General features: G+C 42.4%; 1 protein-coding gene across 1 annotated transcript in view; it reads right to left on the bottom strand.

Moving 5' to 3' along the window:
• The window catches only part of KCNU1 (potassium calcium-activated channel subfamily U member 1), a 79510-nt gene extending 60039 nt beyond the window's left edge, over positions 1–19471 (bottom strand). The window contains exons 1-13 of the mRNA XM_034759414.1: positions 19433–19471; positions 18237–18298; positions 14581–14665; positions 12608–12719; positions 11017–11092; positions 10580–10655; positions 9423–9593; positions 7697–7788; positions 5803–5913; positions 4131–4236; positions 3608–3690; positions 2226–2295; positions 1275–1430 (exon numbers count right to left, since the gene is read on the bottom strand). Of these exons, the coding sequence (XP_034615305.1) occupies positions 1275–1430; positions 2226–2295; positions 3608–3690; positions 4131–4236; positions 5803–5913; positions 7697–7788; positions 9423–9593; positions 10580–10655; positions 11017–11092; positions 12608–12719; positions 14581–14665; positions 18237–18298; positions 19433–19471 (1239 nt within the window). The remainder of the gene's footprint in view (positions 1–1274; positions 1431–2225; positions 2296–3607; positions 3691–4130; positions 4237–5802; positions 5914–7696; positions 7789–9422; positions 9594–10579; positions 10656–11016; positions 11093–12607; positions 12720–14580; positions 14666–18236; positions 18299–19432) is intronic.
• Positions 19472–22216: the final 2745 nt, after the last annotated feature.

The following is a 22216-nucleotide window of genomic DNA, read 5'->3' as shown; positions in this document are numbered from 1 at the left end:
CCCCAGCCGCCAGCCGGGCACTTCCCCTCCCGGGCTCCAGCTGCTCTGCTCCAGTGGCGCAGGGTCCGGAGGCACGGGGGCTGCCCGAAGCCCGTAGCGCTGGCTCGGGCAGCTTGGCTCTTAAACAGAGCCGAAGTCTGAGTCAGGGGAGGAGCAGAGCAGCCATGGGAGAGGAGGTGCCCGGCCGGTATTTTTCCCGGACATGTTCCGCTTTTTGGCAATTCCCCCCGGATGGGGGTTTGATTGCCGAAAAGCCGGACATGTCCGGGAAAAAACGGATGTATGGTAACCCTAGACAGTACCTAAGTCCTGTGCACACTTAAGCCCCAATTAAATTCTATTTGGAAGGTGTAAGTGGTTCAGTGGCCTTGTTCTGTCCCTCTGTAAAGGCTGAATCTAAGGTTATGTCTACACTGTCCGGCAGCTCAGCCTTCAGGGGTATGAATTGCAGTGTGCACCAAAGTGCTATGCCGTATCTCCCCCATGTGGATGCTGCGGGCACGAACTAAAAGGTTCCTACTTTGCATTAATGTAGTCCTGTTTACCTTTTAGTTCACACCCAAAGTGTGCAATTGGGGGAGTTATACTAGAGCACTTTGGTGCACATTGCTTTTCATTCCCCTGTTGTCTGAACTGCAGGGCTGTGTAGACAAGCCCTAAGCTTTGGTCAACACTTAAAACACACTTAAAACACACAGCTATGGTGCTCAGGGGTATGAAAAGTTCACACTCCTAAGCACCGTAGCTATGCTGATCCTAACCCACAGTGTAGACACAGTGGAATAGCTACAGGGCTGAATCTGTGCTGCTGTAGTACCCCTGGCGTAGACATAGCCTAACTCTGTAAGAATAAAACAAAGACAGAAAATTAATGCGCACAGAGAGATCCTGCACCGTGAGAAGCAGGGTATTAACTACACAGGATGGAAAAGTTACCCCAGGACTGACTGTCACCTCATTTACGTCATCAGTCAGTTCAAATCAGGGGTAATTCCAGTGAAGTCAGCAAAGCTACCCTGGCTTGAGAGGAGAATCAGGATCCAGACCTTTAACCATGCTGTAAAGCATTATTGCAGACCTGTGGTACTACATTCAAGTGTTACATAAAAATAGCCTATTAGATTATCTAGTCTCCCCTGCCAGATTAAGTCCAGTTTGATCAAGATGAGCCTGAAAATACCCAGGCACAGCTTCCACTAAAATGAGGGACACACACTTGTCAGATAAGATCCTGCAGTGGTCATTCACATTATTTGGACAAGTGAAGGGCTTACCTTGGTACTCTTTTGCCTAATGAACAGGCGTCTTAGGAGTGTGGACAAGCCTGGGACCAAGCAACTCTGTGCTATGAAGCCTAGTTTTAGTTCAGCCAAACAGATGATGCTGTCTCCTCTCCTCCAGTCCCAGTAGGGGATGTTTGCCAGGTATACCTGTCTCAGCATAAGATAGTGAAAACAAGTGAGGGTCAAGACAGGCAGGTACATGATGTTCCTATAAAATAAAAACTGCCTTTTCTGTCTCCATTTTTTTATTTTGAAAAAAATAGTTATTGAAATTTTCAAAATAACAATATTCTAAAAATGTTTACAAAACCAGTAATGAAGATTGTGAACAGCTCTAGGCCAAAGTTTTTAAAAGGGGTAGAGATTTGGGATGCCACTTGGTTTAGGTGCCCTACCTGAAAAACCTTAAAGGAGCTAAACACTTTCTGAAAATCAGGCAGCTTTAAGAGATCTCACATTGGCCACCAAAACACTGAGGCACCAAAAAAAAAAAATCACTAATTTCACTTAATTCACCTTGCCATAAGTGGATCAGACTAACTGTCCTTCTAGTTTGATCCCCCATATCTTGCTATGACTAATACTTGAAGCTTTGCTGGAGAGCAAAAATAAATTTCTGCCAGCTGAGCAACACTTCTGATGGGGACAGCACACAATGCAGAGTTAAAAATATATGTTTAGGGTTTAAAACAAAAAGTCTACCAATGCCCCTTTGATGGCACACAATGTGCATGAGAGAAGAAGATTCAGTTATTATCATTTAGTAACATTAACATACACACTTGATATGGTAGTAATGGAAGGAGGAAAATCTATGGGGTGAAATCCTGGTCTTATAGAAGTCTATAGGAACTTAGTCACTGATTTCAGTGGGGCCAGTCTTTCACCCATGATGAGCAGCACTAAAGGAATAAGATTAAACTGACAAAACTACTGGGCTACCTTTTTATGAGACTGGATTATCTGTATAATGACTCTCGTCTTTGGATAGTGATTCTTGACAGACAGAGCCCTGCGTGAAAAATATACCTGTTGGTTAATGTGCCTTGTCTGGGTGAAATGCCCTCAGGTCTCAAAGCCTCACCACAGTGGTTACTTCACAGCATAGCGAGAGGGGAGTGGAGACCTGCCAGGGAGATGGGATGTCGCAGCGACCACAGGAGTGGAAGCAGTTGGACATGATGAAATCCAGAGCTGGATCGCATTGCTGCGGATGAATCAGAACTGGGGTGGGGACAACTGCGGGGGACCCTCCAGCGAAACTACAGTCAGTTTCTGATTTTTGTGTGTGCAAAATTGTTATCTGAAAACAAAGATCTAGAATTCTGCAAAGGAATAATTCCAACCCCAGGCTTCCTCTCCGCCCACTGTCTGGTGCTGGAAGAGAAGGTGGGCTTAGGGAGAACAATAATTCATATAGTACTTTCCCATTGTACCTCTCCCACAAATGATGTTTTACAAATGCAACAAATTGATATTTCAACTATAGCGGGGGAGGCACTTCACTCCCCATTGAAATGCAGCGGTGCCTGACAATGTTATCAGACAAGAAGTGGAGAACCATACCCAGTGGCACTGGAACAATCATACCCAGGGAGGGTGCTGAGAGCCATTGAACAAAACTGCAAACCCTGTATATGATGAGAACCGCTTGAAGCCAGAGGGTGCTGCCACACCCCCAGCACCCATAGTTCCAGCACCCCGATCAGATCTGTATCCATTGAGAGCTGCAGGGGGGATTCCAGGGGGCAGCAAGTATTCTATGATGTATTTGTATTGCAGTAGCACCGAGGAGCCCTAGTCCTGGACCAGGACCCCACTGTGCTAGGTACTGTACAAACACAAAATGTAAATAATCATCTAGCTTGGAATTTGGGCCGGAACAGTACTTCTGTAATGATTCTGAAGAGGAGCAACACACCTACTGAATCACCAGCACCAGATAATACAGCATCTACATGCACTCTAGGACTCTCACATACAAGTACTGACTAAGCCTAATCACGCTTATTGTGTGAGAGCTAATGCAATCACTGCCCAAGGGAGGCCACCTGAGACTGTTTCCTCAGGATAAAGGTACCTGTCCCCTTGAGAGCTGCAACAGTATTCATGAGGGTGAGAGAGCAAAAACGTCGTCCACTGTGGGGTTTGGGAGGTTAGAGAACTGTCTACCTCCTTGGTCCTCTTACACAAAAGGGTTCTGCTTACCCTGTCACAGGTTTCTCAGCAAACACATTCTGCTCCTGCCTGTGTCCACTCATTGTGTTTGCAGGTGCTAACATCACTCAGATACAGAAAGAGAATGCTGGAGGATCTCACCCTACCTCATGATATTGGAAGTGTCTTCAACATAAGGGTCCGAAGAGCAAGTGTCTGCTAGGATCAGACAAGCATCTGCAGATCCCATCTGTTTCTCAGGAGAGAAAAGCAGACGCAGGGTTTGATTCCACATGAAGTACAATAATCCCCTGTGTTTAGCTGACTTATTGTCAAGAATCTCTACTTTCCAATAAATGCTACATTTCTTAGAACCATTTTATATGCTTATTTTAAGGCCTATTGGTCCCAATTCAGTTTTGTCATTTATTTTCATTTTCTATCATTCTAAGTCTTAATCCATTAAACTCAAACATTTAGGATTAGATTCTTGTTTCCTTCTTCACACTGAGTTGCACCTTACTCTGCAAACTGTTTCATTGAAATACATGGGAGTGCTTGAATAAGGTTCTAATCAATGCTAGTAGTAGCAGAATCTAACCATTTGGCTGGATGGAGCTCAGCTGGAGCCTGGATTTTCAAAATGGTGACTCCTGGAAAGAAAATGGTGGATGGAAAAAGGAGTCTTACCGCAACTCTCTTCAGATCTCCATAGTTCAGTGCAGAGCCATGGAAGAAAGTGGTATAAGCAGAATAGCATTTGAATACAGTTTCCAGCTCTAGACTAGGAAGAGTTCTACATGATAAAAAATTCAGAACAGAAGAAAAAGGCTGATCAGCCCCTAATAACAGTGTTCTTGACCTTCCCCCCAAAAATGTCCTGTGTTTATGTGCCTTTTTGGGACACTGGCAGATCAGCAAAGGCATATAATTTAGGTTTTATACAGCCTAAGTGTTATGGAATTTAAAGAAGTCCTATTCCACTAAAATGAGTGCAGCCGCACTCTGCAGCATGGTGGTACTGCATGAGAAGCAGAAAGCAAGACTTGCTAAAGCCCTGATCCTGTAATCTGCATCCAGGTGGAACCAGAGGTCTGTTTCTCTCCTCCCTATGCACTTCAGGTCACGTCCTTCCCTTAAACTCAGTTATTTTCCTAACTCATTTCCACACTCTCATTTACTATTACTCGAAATACAAGAGACGGGACCCAACCTTCCCTCGCAGAATAATAGAGAATTTTTCACTTGACCAGAGCTCAAAGAGCCAGGAAGCTCTTAAGACCAGAAGGGAAGTTGAGATCATCTAGATCATCCTGTATAACACAAGCCAGAGAATTTCATCCCATTACCCCTGTATTCAACCCAATAATTTATGTTTGGCTAAGGCCAAGAAAAGCATCCAGTCTTGATTTGAAAACAAGGGATGAAAAATCCACCACTTCCCTTAATAGTTTGTTCCAGTGGTTAATCACCCTCACCATAAAAAAATTATGCCTCATTTCTAATTTGAATGTGTCTGGCTTTAAATTCCAACTACTGGTTCTTATTGTGCTTTTCTCCACTAGATTAATGTGGGTGCCAGAACTGCACGCATTACTCCAGCTCCAGTCCCATCAGTGCTCCAGAGTCAAAATCACCTCCCCACTCCCACTCATTTTGCTCAGACTGTAAATGGGAGTCCATTGTGAACCATGCAATACTTAATTTGCACATGGCCAGCCAGAGAGAGATAAATGTCTCCTCCCCCTGACAGACAGAAGTATATGTATCACCTTTTGGTGACCTGTCTTAACAGACCTAGTTATGTATATACAATAATATATATATATATATATATATATATATAATATAAAATTTAATGTATAATATTATATAATATATATTGTATATAATATTTTATTGTATATACATAACTCCTAACATTTTCCATACAAACATGTCTCTGTGATTATGATGAGCAGTGTGACATAGACTTTCACTAGAGAAATTCAATGATATTCTCTGACAATAAGTAGATACCAGACCCTGTAACCCTTATTTACCCCTGTGCCCTCTGACAGATAGCTCCAAGAGATCCTTGGGTGGGTCATAGAGTGTCATATAGAGTGAGTCCAAAATGCAAGATACACTCAAAAAGGAGAACATTTTTATTCTCATTAAACATTTAGCACAGAGAAGATTTTATCGTAAAGCTTCCCAAGGTGGGAAGGTCTCACATGACTCTCTGCTCTTATTTCCCATTAATTAGTTACACAATGTGACTTCCCTTGCCCAAAGCCACCAGGCAAGAAAAGTATCCTCTAGCTCCCCCAAACTAATGTGCTTAGGAAGTTACTTTGAAATGTTTAGTGGGAATACTTACTCTCCCAGAAAGACAATCTCAGTGCAAATATCTCCCGTGTCCTGGGCCAGGAAGTTTCTTAAGAAAGCTGTCACGCTCTCTAGAGTGATATTACCGCAGACAACAATGTACCTACAGAAAGAGATTCAGAGAACTCTCTGTTACGTTTGAAACCTGTAGAGTGCTTATTATAAGCATGGCATTGTATGTAACAATTAATTAGCCACAAGATGTCTCTGTGTTCTATACAGAGTTCCAAACAGAGTGTGGTCCTGGGTAAATATGGCAACAAAGTTGGAACTCAAGTTGTGTGGAAGCCTTTTTGTTTGTATCTGTAGTTGTGATTGTGATTCTTTATATCATGATCCTGTAGGTTAGAAGAGTTATTTTGTAAACAAGGGGGATATATAACCCTTTACAAGTATTCAAATGGTGTTGACACCAAAGAGAAAAAGGACTCATTTAGGAAGGGTTTGGGGGATACTGAAGAGAAGTTTAAGAGGTGACTTAATCAGAGTCTATAGGTGCCTACACAGGGACAAGATATCAGGTAGTAAAGGATTTTTTAGTCAAGTAGACGAAGGCATAACAAAATCCAAATAACTGGAAGTTGAAGCTTGACAATTCTGAACTGGAAATAAGATGCACATTTTTAACATTTTTAACTGGCTTGTGTCAAACAGTGAGTATTAATTAAGGGTAATTAATCATTGCAACAATTTATCAAAGGATATAGTGGACTCTTGTCAATTCAAACCTTTAAATCAAGAAGAGATGTCTTTCGGAAAGAGATGATCTAGTTCAACCACAGGTTATGGGCTTGATACAAGATTACTGGGTAACATTCTATGTCACGCCGGAGGTTGGAGTAGATGATCACACTAGTCCCTTTTAGCATTAAAATCTCTCAGTCTATGAATGTATAACTAGGAGTAATGAGGTAAAATTAAGCCAAAAATAATTTAAAATGAATATCAGGGAGAAAATGTTACAAGTGATTTCTTTAAGACAGTGGGATACTCCCCCAAGGAAATGCTGGGAGCTCCATCACTTGAGTCAGTGAAAAACAGAGTTGGTTGACAAACAGGTCAAGGCAAATTAACGGACATATTTCCTTTTTATTTTTTAATTAAAAATAAAAAAAACCTCAAACTCTGAAAAATGTTGACCTACTGACAATCTCCCCCCTCCCCCCCCCCGTTTTGGTTGATATTTTAAAATTTCAATGACATTTTTCGCTGAAATTTGAAAAATGTCAACCGGTTTTACTGAAAAATAGAATGGCCTAAGCACTGAAGAATATACAGGAACAATCCTGCTTTGTTTGAAAGGGATGGGCTAATTGAAATGATAGGACTCGTCTATCTGTAATTTATACTTCCTCTCTTCTTAAGCTATTTCTACACTACAGCCTATATTGGCATAACTTATGGCACTCAGGGGTGTGAATAAACCACCCCCAAGTGACACAAGTTACACTGACATAAGCACTTGTGGGCACAGTGCTATGGTGTCAGGAGAGCTTCTCCCGCCGACGTAGCTTCTTCTGCTTGCGGAGGTGGGTTTTTTATGCCAACAGGAGAGCTCTCTCCCTTCATCATCGTGCATCTTCACCACACACACACTGCAGCAGTGCAGCTGTATTGGTACAACTGCACGCTGCAGCGCTGTATGTATAGACATATCCTTAGAAAAAAAACTCATCCTGAAGAGAGCTGTTGTTGACTAGATGTGCACTCAGATACTTTGGTGATGAGGGCCAAGATGGATGGGTGGAAAGATAGAAAGTTTCAGGCTTTGGCTCAAGTTATTTTGTGAAGATTCATATCATTCCTTATTTCCTCTGCAAAACAAAGAGAAGCTTACTAGTTAGGTTACAGATCAGATCAAAGACAATATAAACAATCACACTTACTTTCTCCCTTTCACTATCTCATACGAATCTTGGTATTGTTGATTGCCACCAACGATATCCACAATTTCAGGGATAAAATTTGCAAACAAGACCTAGAGTGTCAAGAAATATAATCCTGCTTAGAGACATCTCTGCTTTTCCCATTGTCCAAGGGTACTTCTCGTTGCATCCCCTTGCGGCTGTGTCTGGGGATTAGTTCTGTCCATTCTGACACCCATTTCCTTTGGTCGCTCATGCCATGGCCCCTCTTGCTCTCTAGAAGCTGCAGTGCTTCCACTTCATGGCTTGGCCCTCTGGCCAGATCACTGTATAGTTTTCCCTTTCTGGGGTAACAAAGTCTCACCAGACCAGCTGCCATTCCAGGCAGTCTTCCGATTCAAGACTGTTGCACTTCTCCAGTGGCTAGGACACCCAGGCCCTCCTTCTGCAGCTTTCTTCTCCACCACCCCTCTGGGTAAACCTTTCTGTCAGGGGTCAGAATCCCAGGGATTTTCCTCCCCCTGGGTTTCCGCCTTCTCTTGTCACTAGGCCCAGACAGTGACTGGTTTTATACAAGCCCCCTGGTTTTATACAAGCCCTCATCGACTGCTGTCCATCTTCAATTAGTGCTTGTCAGGGAAGCCTAAGTCTCCCCCTATGTGCAGCCTACTAAGTTAATTAGTCCTCTTCTGAGCCACGTTAACCCCTTCAGGCGTGGTGTGGAGTGAACACCCCATCTCACCCACCCATGTTAAATTTCAGACCCTAAATTGTGAGTCATTATAGAAGCTCACAATAAGGCTTGATAGTCCTACAGTCATCATAAAGACTGGGGGAATGCCCATTGGGTACATGTGCGATACAGGAATTTTCTTGCTCATTTCAGGGGTCAATCTAGCTCAGTATCCTAGCTCTGACACTGGCCAATACAAGCTGCTTCAAAGAGAAGTACAAGAATCCCTGCAGTAGGCAATTATGAGAGGGGGCAACTTCTCCACACAGACACACACCCTCCAGATGCCTACTCTAGTGGTGGACAGATGATCTAGAGGATAAGGTATATAACTAGGGGTCAGATGACCTGTGTTCTAGTCCCACCTCACCCATAACCTCCCTATGTGACCTTGAGCAAATCACTTAATCTACCATTATGCCTCAATTCTTCATCTTTAAAATGGGGATAATAGTCCCCTACCTCATAGGGCTGTTGTAGGATTCAGTTCATTAATGATTATGAGGTGATCAGATACAACAGTGATGAGTGACATATAAATAGATAAGATATTTTCCTAACTCTGATTAGTCAAAGCTTGTGCCCTGAAGCATGAGGGTTAATATATTAAACACTTGCAATATTTTTGCTATTAAAATCCTGGGTATCCTTGTTAATAGATAAAGGCCATGAGCTTAGGAGGATTCAAAAAGGGATGGATATATATGATACCTTGTGGCAGTAAGTTCCACCGACTAATTGTTCATTGTTCAGAAAAAAATATTTATTTTTAGCCAGTTTATATTTGACACCTTTGGATTTCATTGAATGTCCCCTGCTTCTTGTATGGTGAGAAAGGCAAGTGAATGCAGTTCCCTGCTCTACTGCTAGTCATGCCAACGTCTATCACAGTAGAAATGTTGAACCCTGAGCTTTGGTGTTGGCATGTTGGCATTCAAATCAACTAAACATCTTGTCATTGCATTAAACTCCAGAGAACTGGCCACTTGTGGAAAGGAGATAATGGTTTCTTACCAGACCAGCGATGATGAAGAAAATCATGAAAATACGACCCAAGGACGTTTTAGTCACAACATCGCCAAAGCCAACTGTGGACATGGTCACCATTGTCAAGTATAAACAGTCAAAATAGCTCAGGGACTGGGAATTTTGATGGTGGACCCAAGGATCTCCACTATTCTCCACCTGCCAGAATTATAAAAGGGTAGGAAAGGGTTTTAATCCAAGATTTTGGTTCAGGTCCATCTCTAATTAATGAGTGTGTCATGGATACATTTCAGCCCATTCTGAAAGAGTCAATGCCTCTTGGAAAGGTTTGGTTGAGTGGCAAATCTTGCTGCTGTCTCTCTCTCTATTTTCCCATGAATGAAACAAGCACTTTTGTTGCTATAGGATCTGCTGCTTATTTCCTAGTAAGAGTCATAATAATCCTTTGCCATTGATATCCCAGTTGGATGAGTTGCCAGCTGCCCCGTTCCAATATATAAATATATAATAGGGCTTACGTCCCTCACTTTCATCTGCCCCGTGAGCTAGGTTTGGGGAACCTCTTTGCCAGAAAGAACATAAATGAAATGTGCCCTGTTGTAGCTAATCCACATAGCTATCCATGTAACCCCCTGATGCAGACATGCGACAGCAGTGCAAAATGGGGCTTTCCCCAGTGCAGATTAATCTGGTAACACATCCAAGCAAATTGTGTTGGTGTAAATTCTGCTTTGCTCAGGTACAAAACGTCTGCATTAGGGATTTGAGCTGATGTCTAAAGTACCCTACTCCTTTGGGTGACTAATTTCTGAATCCACCTCACCCTTGTCCCCTGCCAAGGCACAGCTTGCCACTGGGCAGCTAAGAAGAAACTGCTTCCCTGTTTGTCCTATATTCCATTAACGTTGCTACCATCATTTGGGGAGGCGGTGCCCCTACCCTTCCACTGATGTAGGCTGTCTACCCTATGGGGTTATGCTGGCATAGATAGGGCTTTGTAGCTATGCTGGTCCAACCTCTGTAATATAGACAGACCCTTACAGTGGTCTTTCAGACCAATATCTACTCCTGTCCCATCTCTCCCTAGTCAACGTCTACATTCCCCCAGCAAAATGTACAAAGAGAAAATCCCTTAGCACTGTTTTATGGTTATCCAGGAAGGATGTGGAACTAACTGTACATACCAAGTGAATAAATCCTGCAGCTGTGAGCCAGGTGCTGAGAACTGCAGCTAACAGTTTGGACAGCTTGATTGAATTACTGAGGATAGGAGGGGGAAAAGCTCATTAAAGACATTGCATAAGTTATGTTACAGTTTCAACTGCCTGCATGACTCCATCTGCCTCTTGCAAGAGACCTCCGACTGGGCATAATATTTTTGATTTTCCTTCTTCCTTCTTAATAGATCAGCCAGAGCCACAGAGTTGGATATGGAATAGTTTGCACAGTTCAGATTCAGGGTCATGGGCCAGATGCAATACACAGATCCACATGGAATCCTGGATCAGAATTGTCCAGCAGTGTATTACACCCACTTCCTCCATTTCCTAAGCCAGCCAAAATACAGGAGCCAGGAGATAATGATACATGGCAGACATCACTTGACCAGACTTTGACTTACCTCGTCCTGGTGATCTTGAGAAACTGCAATATTTTGGGAAGTTCTAACAATCTGAGTGCTCGCAAAAACCGCAAACCTGCAGGAAAACAGCAAAGGAAAAGGACAGAGAAAAACAATGTCTAGCAACAGGACCGTGTGTGTGTGTGTGTGTGTGTGTGCGTGTGTGTGTGAGCACACATGCACACTTCTGTTTTTATCTGTAGCCAATGTCATATCAAACTTGGCTCCAGGACCACGTGCCTCTTGAGTTCAACTTAAGCCCTCAAGATAGGGCTTGTATTATACAAAAATATAAGGACTGAAGTTCCCATATCTATAAATCCATAGTACATCCACATCTTGAATACTGCGTGCAGTTCTGGTCGTCCCATCTCAAAAAAGATATACTAGAATTGGAAAAGGTACAGAGAAGGGCAACAAAAATGATTAAGGGGATGGAACAGCTTCCATCTGAGAAGAGGTTAAAAAGACTGGGACTGTTCAGCTTGGAAAAGAAACAGCTGAGGGGGGATATGATAGAGGACCTATAAAATCATGAATGGTGTGAAACAAAGTGAATATGGAAGTGTTATTTACCCCTTTACCCAACATAAAAACTAGGGGTCACCTAATGAAATTAATAGGCAGCAGATTTAAAACAAATAAAATGAAGTATTTATTCACACAATGCAGTCAACCTGTGGAACTCATTGCCAGGGAATGTTGTGAAGGCCAAAAGTTTATCTGGGTTAAAAAAAGAATTAGATATGTTCATGGAGGATAGGTCCATCCATGGCTATTAGTCAAGATGGGTAGGGATGCAACCCTATGCTCCAGGTGTCTCTAAACCTTCAATCCCAAAAGTAGGTGGTAGGACATATTACTGGAGGTTTCATCACATGACATAATCTTTAATTAAAGATTTCAGAGTAGCAGCTGTGTTAGTCTGTATCTGCAAAAAGAACAGGAGTACTTGTGCACCTTAGAGACTAACAAATTTATCTTTAATTCTTTGAGACTCCAGGACAATCCTGGAGGATTGGCAACCCTATGAAGGCAGGACTGGACGGCAGGGGGACTCAATAAATTACTCTGTTCTGTTCATTCCCTCTGAAGCACCTGGGATTGGCCACCGTCAGACAACAGGTTAATGGGCTAGTTGGACCATTGGACTGACCCAGTATGTATTGTGAGGCCCTTTGTGAGGCATAAATGAGGCCCAGGCCTTGAGGATTTCACCACAGAATGGGCACGGAAGTCAGTCCATAGTGGAAGCACTGTACTCTCCCATTTGAATGCCTTGTGGGAGGAACACCTCATCCAGAGGCTCAGATGCTGGATGGGCATGGTTTTAAAAGCTAGACAGACAGATAAGCATGGCTGAAGCAGAACTTAAGTGGTGCATAGGACTTCTGCCAGTTCTCTTCATGGAGACGGTAGGGGCTGCTTTTGCCCTTATGGCCTTATTCTGCCCCCACTCACACAACAGCCGTTTCCATAGTGCAGGAAAGTCAAGATAAGAAGACGCCTTCACCTCTGCGAAGTAAAATAATCCTGGGAACAAGACGTGAAATAACAATAATGGGGAACTAGATCTCCAAGTCCTACTTACCAAGCCAGTTCCTCTTTAAATAGAAGGCAACACAAACTGGAGGGATGGTGAAGAAGTCCACGATGGAGTTGAGCTCGAGCCAGAATCTCAGCTTGTTGTTTGCTGCCATGAACTACAAAAAACAGGCAAAGTCAAAGGTATGAGGAGGGTATGAGACTGAAGCACATCAGAGCAGAAATTAGACTTCTTTTGCAGAATGCAGCTAGCTCCGCTCTCTCTCTCTCTCCACCCTGTGGGCACCCAATGAACGTTTCCCAGTGTTTTAAGGTTGGGCATCTGGCAGCAACTTAATCCCTAGTATAGCTGAACTGCACTGACTTCAGTGGAGAATGGAATTTAAACAGGAGGATTTGGTCCATCATCTCACAGTCATAGTGATGAACTCCCTATCTCCACTGACATCTAGTTATCCATCTTTTTTTTTCTCATGGAATCTAAGTGCCGATGACACTGAACTAGAAAATCCAATGTTTGGCAAAACCCACAGCCGTCACTACCCAAATCTGTCATAAGGAAAATCGTATTTTCTAAAAACTTTGCCAGACTTCTAATGCCAAAAACTAATAGCATTTCACATCAGTGCAGCCAATGGTATTTTAACAAATGCAGACTATGATCCACTCCTTGCAAGGGAGAATGGAGGTGAAATCTAGCTAATTGACTAGATGGTTTGAGGATTAGGGGCGAGGATCACATTGTTCACAGTGGGAGCTGCAGAAGGGTTTAAGAATTTATCAGGTTGAGGGAAAAAACAGATTAAAAAACAGAAAGACAGAAAATTCTTATGAGCCTTGGTAACATTCGTACCCAGGGCCGGCTTTAGCAAGTGTGAGGCCCGACTCCTGGGGCTTGTACTCACCGGGCGGCGCTCCGAGTCTTCGGCGGCACTTCGGATTGCGGCGCTCCGGCCAGGGTATAGGGGCCGCGGGGCTTGCCGCGCTTCGGCCGGGGGACCGTGGCCGCTGGGATTGACGCGCTCCGGCCGGGGTAAGCGGGGCTGTGGGACTTGCCGGGCTCCGGCTGCGGGAGCGGGGCCGCGGGACTTGCCGCGCTCTGGCTGGGCGCGGAGCCCTCTTAGGCGCGGGGCCCGATTCGAGGATTTGTACCTTGGCTACAAAAGCTAAGCTAAGGCAATCAGATCTCATGCTTCAGAGCACAGACATTGCTGTCAGGACAGGAAGGAAGTTTCTTTAATGAACAGTCAGTCTGCCGCATTAAGAAATGATTCACTTTTTTCTGAAACATCAGGTTTTGCTCACTGCCACCAATGGTTGGAACCAGTATGGCAAATCCTATGTTCCTAATTAGCAGCAACATGGTTCACAAAGGGGATACATCTATCTCAGTACTGATATGGCCCCGCCCCATCACATGGAACCTGAGCCTCACAAACTCTAATGACACTTAGTTTGCAACACCCGTGGAGGTAGGGAAGTATTTTTATCCTCATCTTACAGAGCAGTGAAATGTCTTGCCTAAGCTCACTGCGGGAGTCTGCGGCAAAGTTAGGAATTGAACCCAGATCCTGATACCCAGTACAGTAACATAACAATCAGACCATCATCCCACCGTAGTTGTTAACGCTGGGGAGAGATTCTGATAACCTTGTTCATGGCAAATAATGCCTTACTTCACTATTTTGGTTAGTATGGAGTAATGTCATATACTATGTCATACTATGTGATGAAGGATATCAAAACCTAGCCCTTTGTAATGTTGCCCCTGGACTGGTATTAGGACATATTCCCTCTTGCTATCAGAAATGTCCAGTCTCGCTTACATATTGGAATTTGAGTCATGATTCTGATCTCATGCCAGTTCCATATTGGTGTAATCCCATTGATTTCAGTTGAGTTAATTTCTGCTTCATATTGTGGTGAGAGGAGAAATAGTCCTTTCATGTTCCTTTATGCTGTTAAATTATTTCCAAGTACTTATTATTTTAACTCAGCTTGATTGTAAAGTGCCCTTACCCGTAATCCAAAATAGAAGAGGAAGAATGCATTGAAGCTCATATCTATAGAAAGCGTGTGGTCTGTGAAGTAGTGCTCTACTGGGCTAAGGGAGGAAAAGTCATCATCATTTGCATTGACATTGCTCTTTTCACACAAGAATCTCCAAATGCTTGACTAACTAATTTATTAAACTCTTGCAAGATGCCTGTGAATTAGGGATTATTCCTCCATATTTTTGATGATTCACAGCCTGATCCAACGCATATTAAAGTCAATAAGTCTTTCCATTCAACTCAGTGGGCTTTGGATCAGAACCAAAATGAGACACGGGGATTAAGTGATTTGCCCAAATTCACACATGAAATCAGGGGCAGAGCTGGGAATGGGACCCAAAATTTGAGTCCCCTAATCTAATCCATACTCATCTGTAGTGCCACCATGTAAGAGAGGCACTAGCAGAGTCTAACACAACAAAGTTTAAATGCGTGTGTACCTGCATGATGTCATTGTCCCATTTACACATTTAGGTCCTGATCCAACATCCATTATAGACAATACAGAAACCTGCAATGGCCATTGATCTGGCTTTCATTTTGGTTGTGGAATTTTCCCAAACCATAGGTTAAGAACACACCAAGCAATTTAAATCTCTGCTTTCTCAGTGAGTTGGGATGTATAAAATAATATCAGGTTTGCATTAACATTAGTGAGCTAGATTAAATTGTTTTTTTGAATCAGGCAAATTTATTGGACATCTTCATTTTCATAGCATTTTATTAGACACTTATTTGTAGGGTATGTCTACACTGCAAGCAAAGGTGTGATTGTGTCATGGGTAGGCATACCTGTGCTAGCTTTAATCTAGCTAGTGCAGATAACAGGAGTTGTGAAGACATGGAAGCACAGGCTTCAGCGTGGGCTAGCAAACCAAGTACATACCCTGGCTCCTCGGCAGACTTGAATTTAGGCAGCTAGCCTGGGCTGAAGCCTGAACTGCCAGTTGTTACCCACTCTAACTAGCTTAAAGCTAGCCAGGGGTATGCCTATGCATGATGCAATCACACCTTCACCTGCACTATAGACATGCCCCAAGCGTGAAATCATAGCCCCACTGAAGTCAATGGGAAAGCTGCCATTGACTTCAGTGGGGCCAGGATTTCATCCTGAGAGAGCACTAGATTCTCACACCTGCTATCTCTGGCATGCCGCCTATGCCAGAGTTGGCTGTGAGGGCTGCCTTAGGAGCTGGCTGTGTGCCAGCTGAAGACTCTTCCATGTTGGGGGCATTCTTAGCTGGAGAGATCTGGCCAGCTAACCTGGCCTTATAGGTCAACCAGTTAAAAACTTAGTATACTTTCTCATGGAGAGAATAGGATATAAATAAGAGTAAGTACTTGTTTGTTTCTTGAAAAGAAACTCTTTTCCCTCTGTAGCTACTCCTAACTGTTTGGCAGGTTTCTGATGTCTTGGGATTAAACACAATATTGGATTGCACTTGATGTATAATTCTGCTTCTGAGGTTTACCCTTGCTGTTTGAACTCACTTCAGTTTGTTCCAAAGCTTTTATATTTTATTTATTTTGTTTTAACATTCCATTTTATTTTCCCAGTGTTGTGCAGCCGTCTAAATAAAGTGTTGAGAAAAGAAACACTGCTGTGGCATATTAAATTGATCACAAGGCTTTACATACTAATATATTTTTTACCCCTGAGCACTTCCTGTAAGATATATGTATTTGGGTGAAGATTGCTGAGGCCACAGTAGGATTCCTACTCAGTCTAGTTATTTTATTTCTGTCAAATTGTTTACAAAGGTCAGATTTTCAAAAAGACCTCAACTCCCATTTGGGCACCAAAATAAGAGGCCAGATTTTCAAAAGAGTTCAACACATTGGGTCCTGAGCTCCTTTGAAAATCTGGCCTCAATTGTGGGTGTTGAGCACATGGAGATCTGGCCCTAAGATTGTTTGGAAAAAAATTAGGTCCATGAGGGGAAAAGAAAAAAGAATTCAGTTTAAGGAAATTTGAGCAGAAGAATGTTCATGGGATGTTTTCCTTTTCTGGTTACATTATATAATTCGGTGAGTATATTTATACTGCAATTACAGTGTAATTACATTTTAGTTATGCTTTCTTGCACCTCTAATTATTACTAAATTTGCAAAACTGGAAGTTTAACTGTATGACTAAGTGGGTGATTATAGTATAAATACAATATAATGAATGTTCCTGAAAGCTAAAAATCCACATATTAAGTATGAAATCAAAGAGATGATAAAATGTAATTCTGTAATGTAGTTAACTTCTGGTGACATGAAGAAGTGGTAATTAGTTATTGTAACTACAGTGAAACTACAATATAATTACAAACATTTAATTTTAAAGTATAGCCCATTTTCTTTCCCTTTTGCCCAGGAACACCAAGAGCTCTGTTGTGTGAGTCTTCTTTAGAACAATAACCTTCTCATTGGTGAGTTTCAATGGGATAACTCAAAGAGGATATTATCACTACCTGACTTTTTAGACCAGAGCATGTCACAAAGAATACAATTACATTTCTACACTGTCTTGTCCTGAGAACAGCAACTGCATGTAAACATAGTCCCTTCTTTCTCAACATCAGATCTGTTGATTTTTATGGACACAAATGGGATTCACTCTTATTAGCAATTCCAATCAAATGCAGCTGTGCAGAAACTAGATGGATTCTATTCTGCCCGATGCATCATCAGTAGAATAATCAGCTATCTTCTTTATTGCTGTGGATGATGTGAGAAGCAGCTGGATTTTGTCAGCTTGATATTATTTGACTTTGCTGCACCAGCAGTTGGAAAAAAAAGATCATTTAACTCTTAATTGGAGCCAACTTGATTTGGAGTTTGCTATAAGAGACTCTATTATCTATCTAGTTATTTATATGCCCTCTCCTCACCTTAGCATCTGAGCAGTTCACAGCTGTTAATACATTTATTCTTACAACAACCCTGTGAGGCAGGGAAATATCACTATCCCTGTTTTTCAGCAAGGGAACTAAGGCAGAGAGAGTTTCAGGGTCAGAGGTAAAAAATGCTCCATCCCCAGAAATGAGGTCAGATGATCAGAAGTGATTTCCAGAAGCCCAGGTGGGAGCTCCAGGATGCTGAGCACTGTACTTTGGAGAATCTGGCCACTTTACTTAGGTGTAGGGTGACCAGACAGCAAGTGTAAAAAATCAGGACAGGGGATGGGGGGTGGGGGGTGGTAATAGGTGCCTATATAGGGGGAAAAAATTGGGACTGTCCCTATAAAATCGGGACATCTGGTCACCCTACTTAGGTGGGAACTGATTTGAAAATCTGGCCCTAAGTGACTCAGCAAAGGCCACAAAGGGAGTCTTTGGCAGACTTGCCAATTGAACCCAGGACTCCTGGGTCCCATTTTTGGATTTTAACTATAAGGCCACTTCCTCCCTAAAATAAGGCTATCATTTCCAAATAAGCCTAAGGGAGTTAGGCATCCAATTCCCATTGAAATTCAGCAGGAGCTGGGTATGCAACTCTATTAGGCTCCTTTTGCCTGTGTTTGTAGACACAAGACCACCCTTTAAGAACATATATCATTTTGGGCTTTTACAGCTTGTTCCCATGTATAAGGAAGCAATAAACATTGTGGATAAATGCCTAGATTCTACTTACAAGGCACAGTTGATAAAGTAAATGATGAGGGATCCAATACTCAGTAGGAACACCAGTATCACCTAAAAACATAGGCATCAAGCAGGAGATGTCATGTTACTTGCTTGTCTGAAACTGACATAGATTCCAAAAACACGTCTAAAGCATCCCCTGTGGAATTTATCTGTGACTTTGTGGAGAAAGTCAGGAAACAAATAATCAGTTACCTGAGCTCTGTGACAAAGGTGGGAAATGGGTTTTAATTTAGATCAGTTACAACAGATTCTCAGATGTTGTTAATCGACATAGCTGCAGTAAAGTCTAATGTATTATGCCAATTTATCTAATACACAGAGTAAGGTCAGATAAGTAAGGCAATAAGTTCTGATGACAAGTGGCAGTAATTTGACCCAGAATTTGGGGAAATGAAGGGTGACTGTTGATGGATCTTCTTCCCAGTACTATATGGTCCAGGTTTTTGCCTGATTTTGTCTAGTTCATAATGTTTATTTGACTTAGATTGTAAGCATCCTGGGAGGGAGATGTGTTTTCTTTTATGATTATGTAAAGCAGTATGCACATTTACACAGCACTCTGCAATAAAGTCCCAGGTACATCTAAGGATCTGTGTATATTAAAAAATTGGGTAGATGCAAGTTTCTCTGTGTATTAATTCGGAATAACTTTTAGACCACTTCATTTACAGGCATTTCTTCTGCAGTCATCATCATCTGCATTAGTGAACAGAGATCATTACCCTTTGGAAGGTCTTTGATGGAAGGAAAAGGTACTTTCAGTCTAGTGGAGTGACATTAAATAAAAAAATAAATTGCTGTCATAGTTGACCCGTTGGGTGCTTGCCCCCTTAACTGAGACTGCCAGTACAGGGGCCATGAGGTCTGAGTCCCTTTGATTATCCACAGGATAGAGTGACTATGCAACCTGACCCAGCAATCTGCCTCCATCCTGACCTGGAGTAACCCCAGGGTTGTGAATATCTACCATTTCATTTTGCGTTCCTTCTGCTTAGGGAGACTTTTCAGATTCCGCGCCCAGCCCAATCATGTCTGGTTAGAGGAAAAGGGTGAATTGTTGTGTGTGGTTCGCTGGAGCACCACCAATGGGCTTTCACTTTGTTACAAAAGTCTCAGAAAACTTGTTCAACTGACCTTATCATCCCTAGCAGGGGATGAAACCCTGCCAACCAATCCACTTACCAGCACACGCCCCACACATGTTTGAGCTGACAGCATCATCTCCACTGACTCCAGGAAGGCTCCTTTCCAGCGAATTGAAATTTGTCTTGTTTTGGGCAGCCACTGAGCACGTTGTTTGTGCTCCCCCTAAGAGTGACACAAATAGTTTGGGACCCTAGGAAGTACCAGAGTTTACATGGCTTGCTAGGATCATGAAAGCCACTGAATGGGATCCTGCAACATACATCCAGTACAATACGCCAGACTAGAAAGAAAACCTAGATGGTGCCTAGTCTGCAGCTCTCCCAGGTTAGCTAATGGGAAGAATTCCCTTGGATGAGGTGGCCGGAGCTGTCCTGAGCTTCACTTTGCTAGAAGTCATGCTGGTCAGATGTGACAGAATCCCACTGTCACATCACAACAGCATATAGGTTAGTTTCTCCTCTGCCACATGGTAGTCACATGACCGCATAGTCAATTAATAACTGTTTGGAGTCTAATGAAAACAAATTGTCAGAAGAAAATCAAACCCCCACAAACCACCCCCACAACACACAAACCCAAACCCACAAATATTCACCTGAGCGCAAACACACAGAACACATACACACAAATACTCATATGCACACACACTATTCTGAACAGAAAGCAGTGAAAGTATTCTTCCTGCAAACAGCCACGTAGGTTTATCACCGTCAATAAGCCGTATAACTGCACAACTTAAATGTGAGTAAACAGTATTCCAGAGTAATCAAACTTCATGATTCAAGATATCAGTTGACTGCCTGCAGGGAATGGAAAAGACATTTTACCCCCATGCATAGCACTGTGAATTTGACCAGATCCATTATGCTAGGTTTGCTAGCCTTTCTGTTTGGGTCACTGTTTGGGATAGGATACAGGACTGCCTGGACCAGTGGCCTGTCTGATGAGGGAGTATTTTATGCTCTCATGGATGACATATGTCAACAACACTTATGTTATGGCCCTTTGTAACCTTGGACTGGAGGAAACTGGGTCAAATTCACCCAAGAGTAAGCCAGCATATCTTCTATGGGGTTTGTGAGATGTCGCTCCTGCTTGCGCTAGGAATGAATTCAACCTATGAACTCTGGATCATTTAAACATTGCTCTCACGTATGCCTTGGAATATCCCAGCTCTGGGTTGTTGCTTTAATTTGACCTGCAGGATTCACCCCTTTGCTTTTCCCTTCTGTGTGACCCCAACACGACCCAGGACTGGGACTTTCATTGTCCTTGAAGCATCATCTAACTTTGATTAGCTTACCACATTTGCAGGCTTCTTTCTTGTCCTATAGGTATTGCTATTAATCAGTAGAACATATACCCAATGCGGATTTATTCTGTGGGTAGAAAACTGTGAGCATCTCCTCCCACCACAATATTCAGACACCTGCATTTTAGGTCTGATTGTCTATTAGTTTCCTTTCCCTTTCTTTTGTAACCAAATTTAAAAGGCCCAGGACTTCCAAAATGTAGATTTTCCCATGTCAGCACCCAAACATGCACTACTTCAAGAAGACTTTATATTTACCTTTGTGCTGAGAATGTACTTGGAGATGAAATTGTAAGCATATTTGCCTATCCTGGCAGCTACCATGAGGAACAGGCCTCCTAAGAAAACTGACAAAGAGGAGAGGATAAAAGCGAACTGCGCATATTTTGTACAGAAGGTTCTGTGCTCAGGCAGGTTAGTACTAGTCATTTCCCTCTGCCTGCGTCTTTCTCAGCTTCCTCCACTGCTCAGCTGTGACATTCTAAGACACACTATGCTTTTGTAGTATCATTGTGACATCGTTATCAACATGCAGCACTGTGATGTCACTGCTGTTACAGGAAGAGAAGAGGTGGAGATGCAAAAAAGATGTCTCTTATTATTAGGGATACGGGTGTATTTTTCTTTGCAGTCATAACACATTGTAGTACATGCATCTGACGAAGTGAGTATTCACCCCTGAAAGCTTATGCTTATGCTCCAAAACGTCTGTAAGTCTATAAGGTGCCACAGGACTCTTTGTCGCTTTTTATAGATCCAGACTAACATGGCTACCCCTCTGATACTTGACACATTGTAGTACTGTTCACTTCATAAATAACCCCTAGCTTTTTCACTGAAAATCTTTCAAACAATTCTACTTTCAAACTCTGATCTTCTTCTTCTTAATAAATAATATTAGTATAGAGAGAAAAGATGGTTTTGTGATTAAAGAATTAGACTGGATCTCAGTAAATCAGGGTTCCATTGCTGGCTCTAGCACAGTATAAAAAAGGGGCATCTCACAGTCTCTCTGAGCCTCAGTTTCCGATCTACAAAACAGGGTGAAAAATCCTTCCTTTCTTCCATTCCTTGTTCATCTTGTCTATTTAGATTGTAAACCCTTAAGGCAAGGACTGTTTCTCAGTACAGAACCATCTCAGTCTGGAGCTCTAGGCATAACTGTAATATAAATAATAATGCCATAAAAATTGGGGTTATTTGCCAAATTTGGATCCAGAAAAGCTTCAACTTTGGGGCATCCATAACATTTGGGGTAGGGGTGATCAGTTGAGAGTTCTTGGCTGGGTCCATCAGTTCAAAGAGAAATACAAACAATGGGACATTTGTATTTTAAAACAAGAGGTGATGAAAAGGGCTCAGATGGCCAGAATTGAACAAGGAAACTCTCTTTATCTTCTGTCTGAAGACTGGTTTATTAAACTTCTTCATCAACATATTTTAAGGAAAAACTAAGTTCCGCTCTAGACCTCAGTTTCACAACCATCCAGGAAAGAATGGGAAGCAGA

This window comes from Trachemys scripta, chromosome 2, assembly GCF_013100865.1.
Source record: "Trachemys scripta elegans isolate TJP31775 chromosome 2, CAS_Tse_1.0, whole genome shotgun sequence".
Classification (NCBI taxonomy): domain Eukaryota; kingdom Metazoa; phylum Chordata; order Testudines; family Emydidae; genus Trachemys; species Trachemys scripta.
This window is presented reverse-complemented; position numbering and strand designations above follow the sequence as displayed.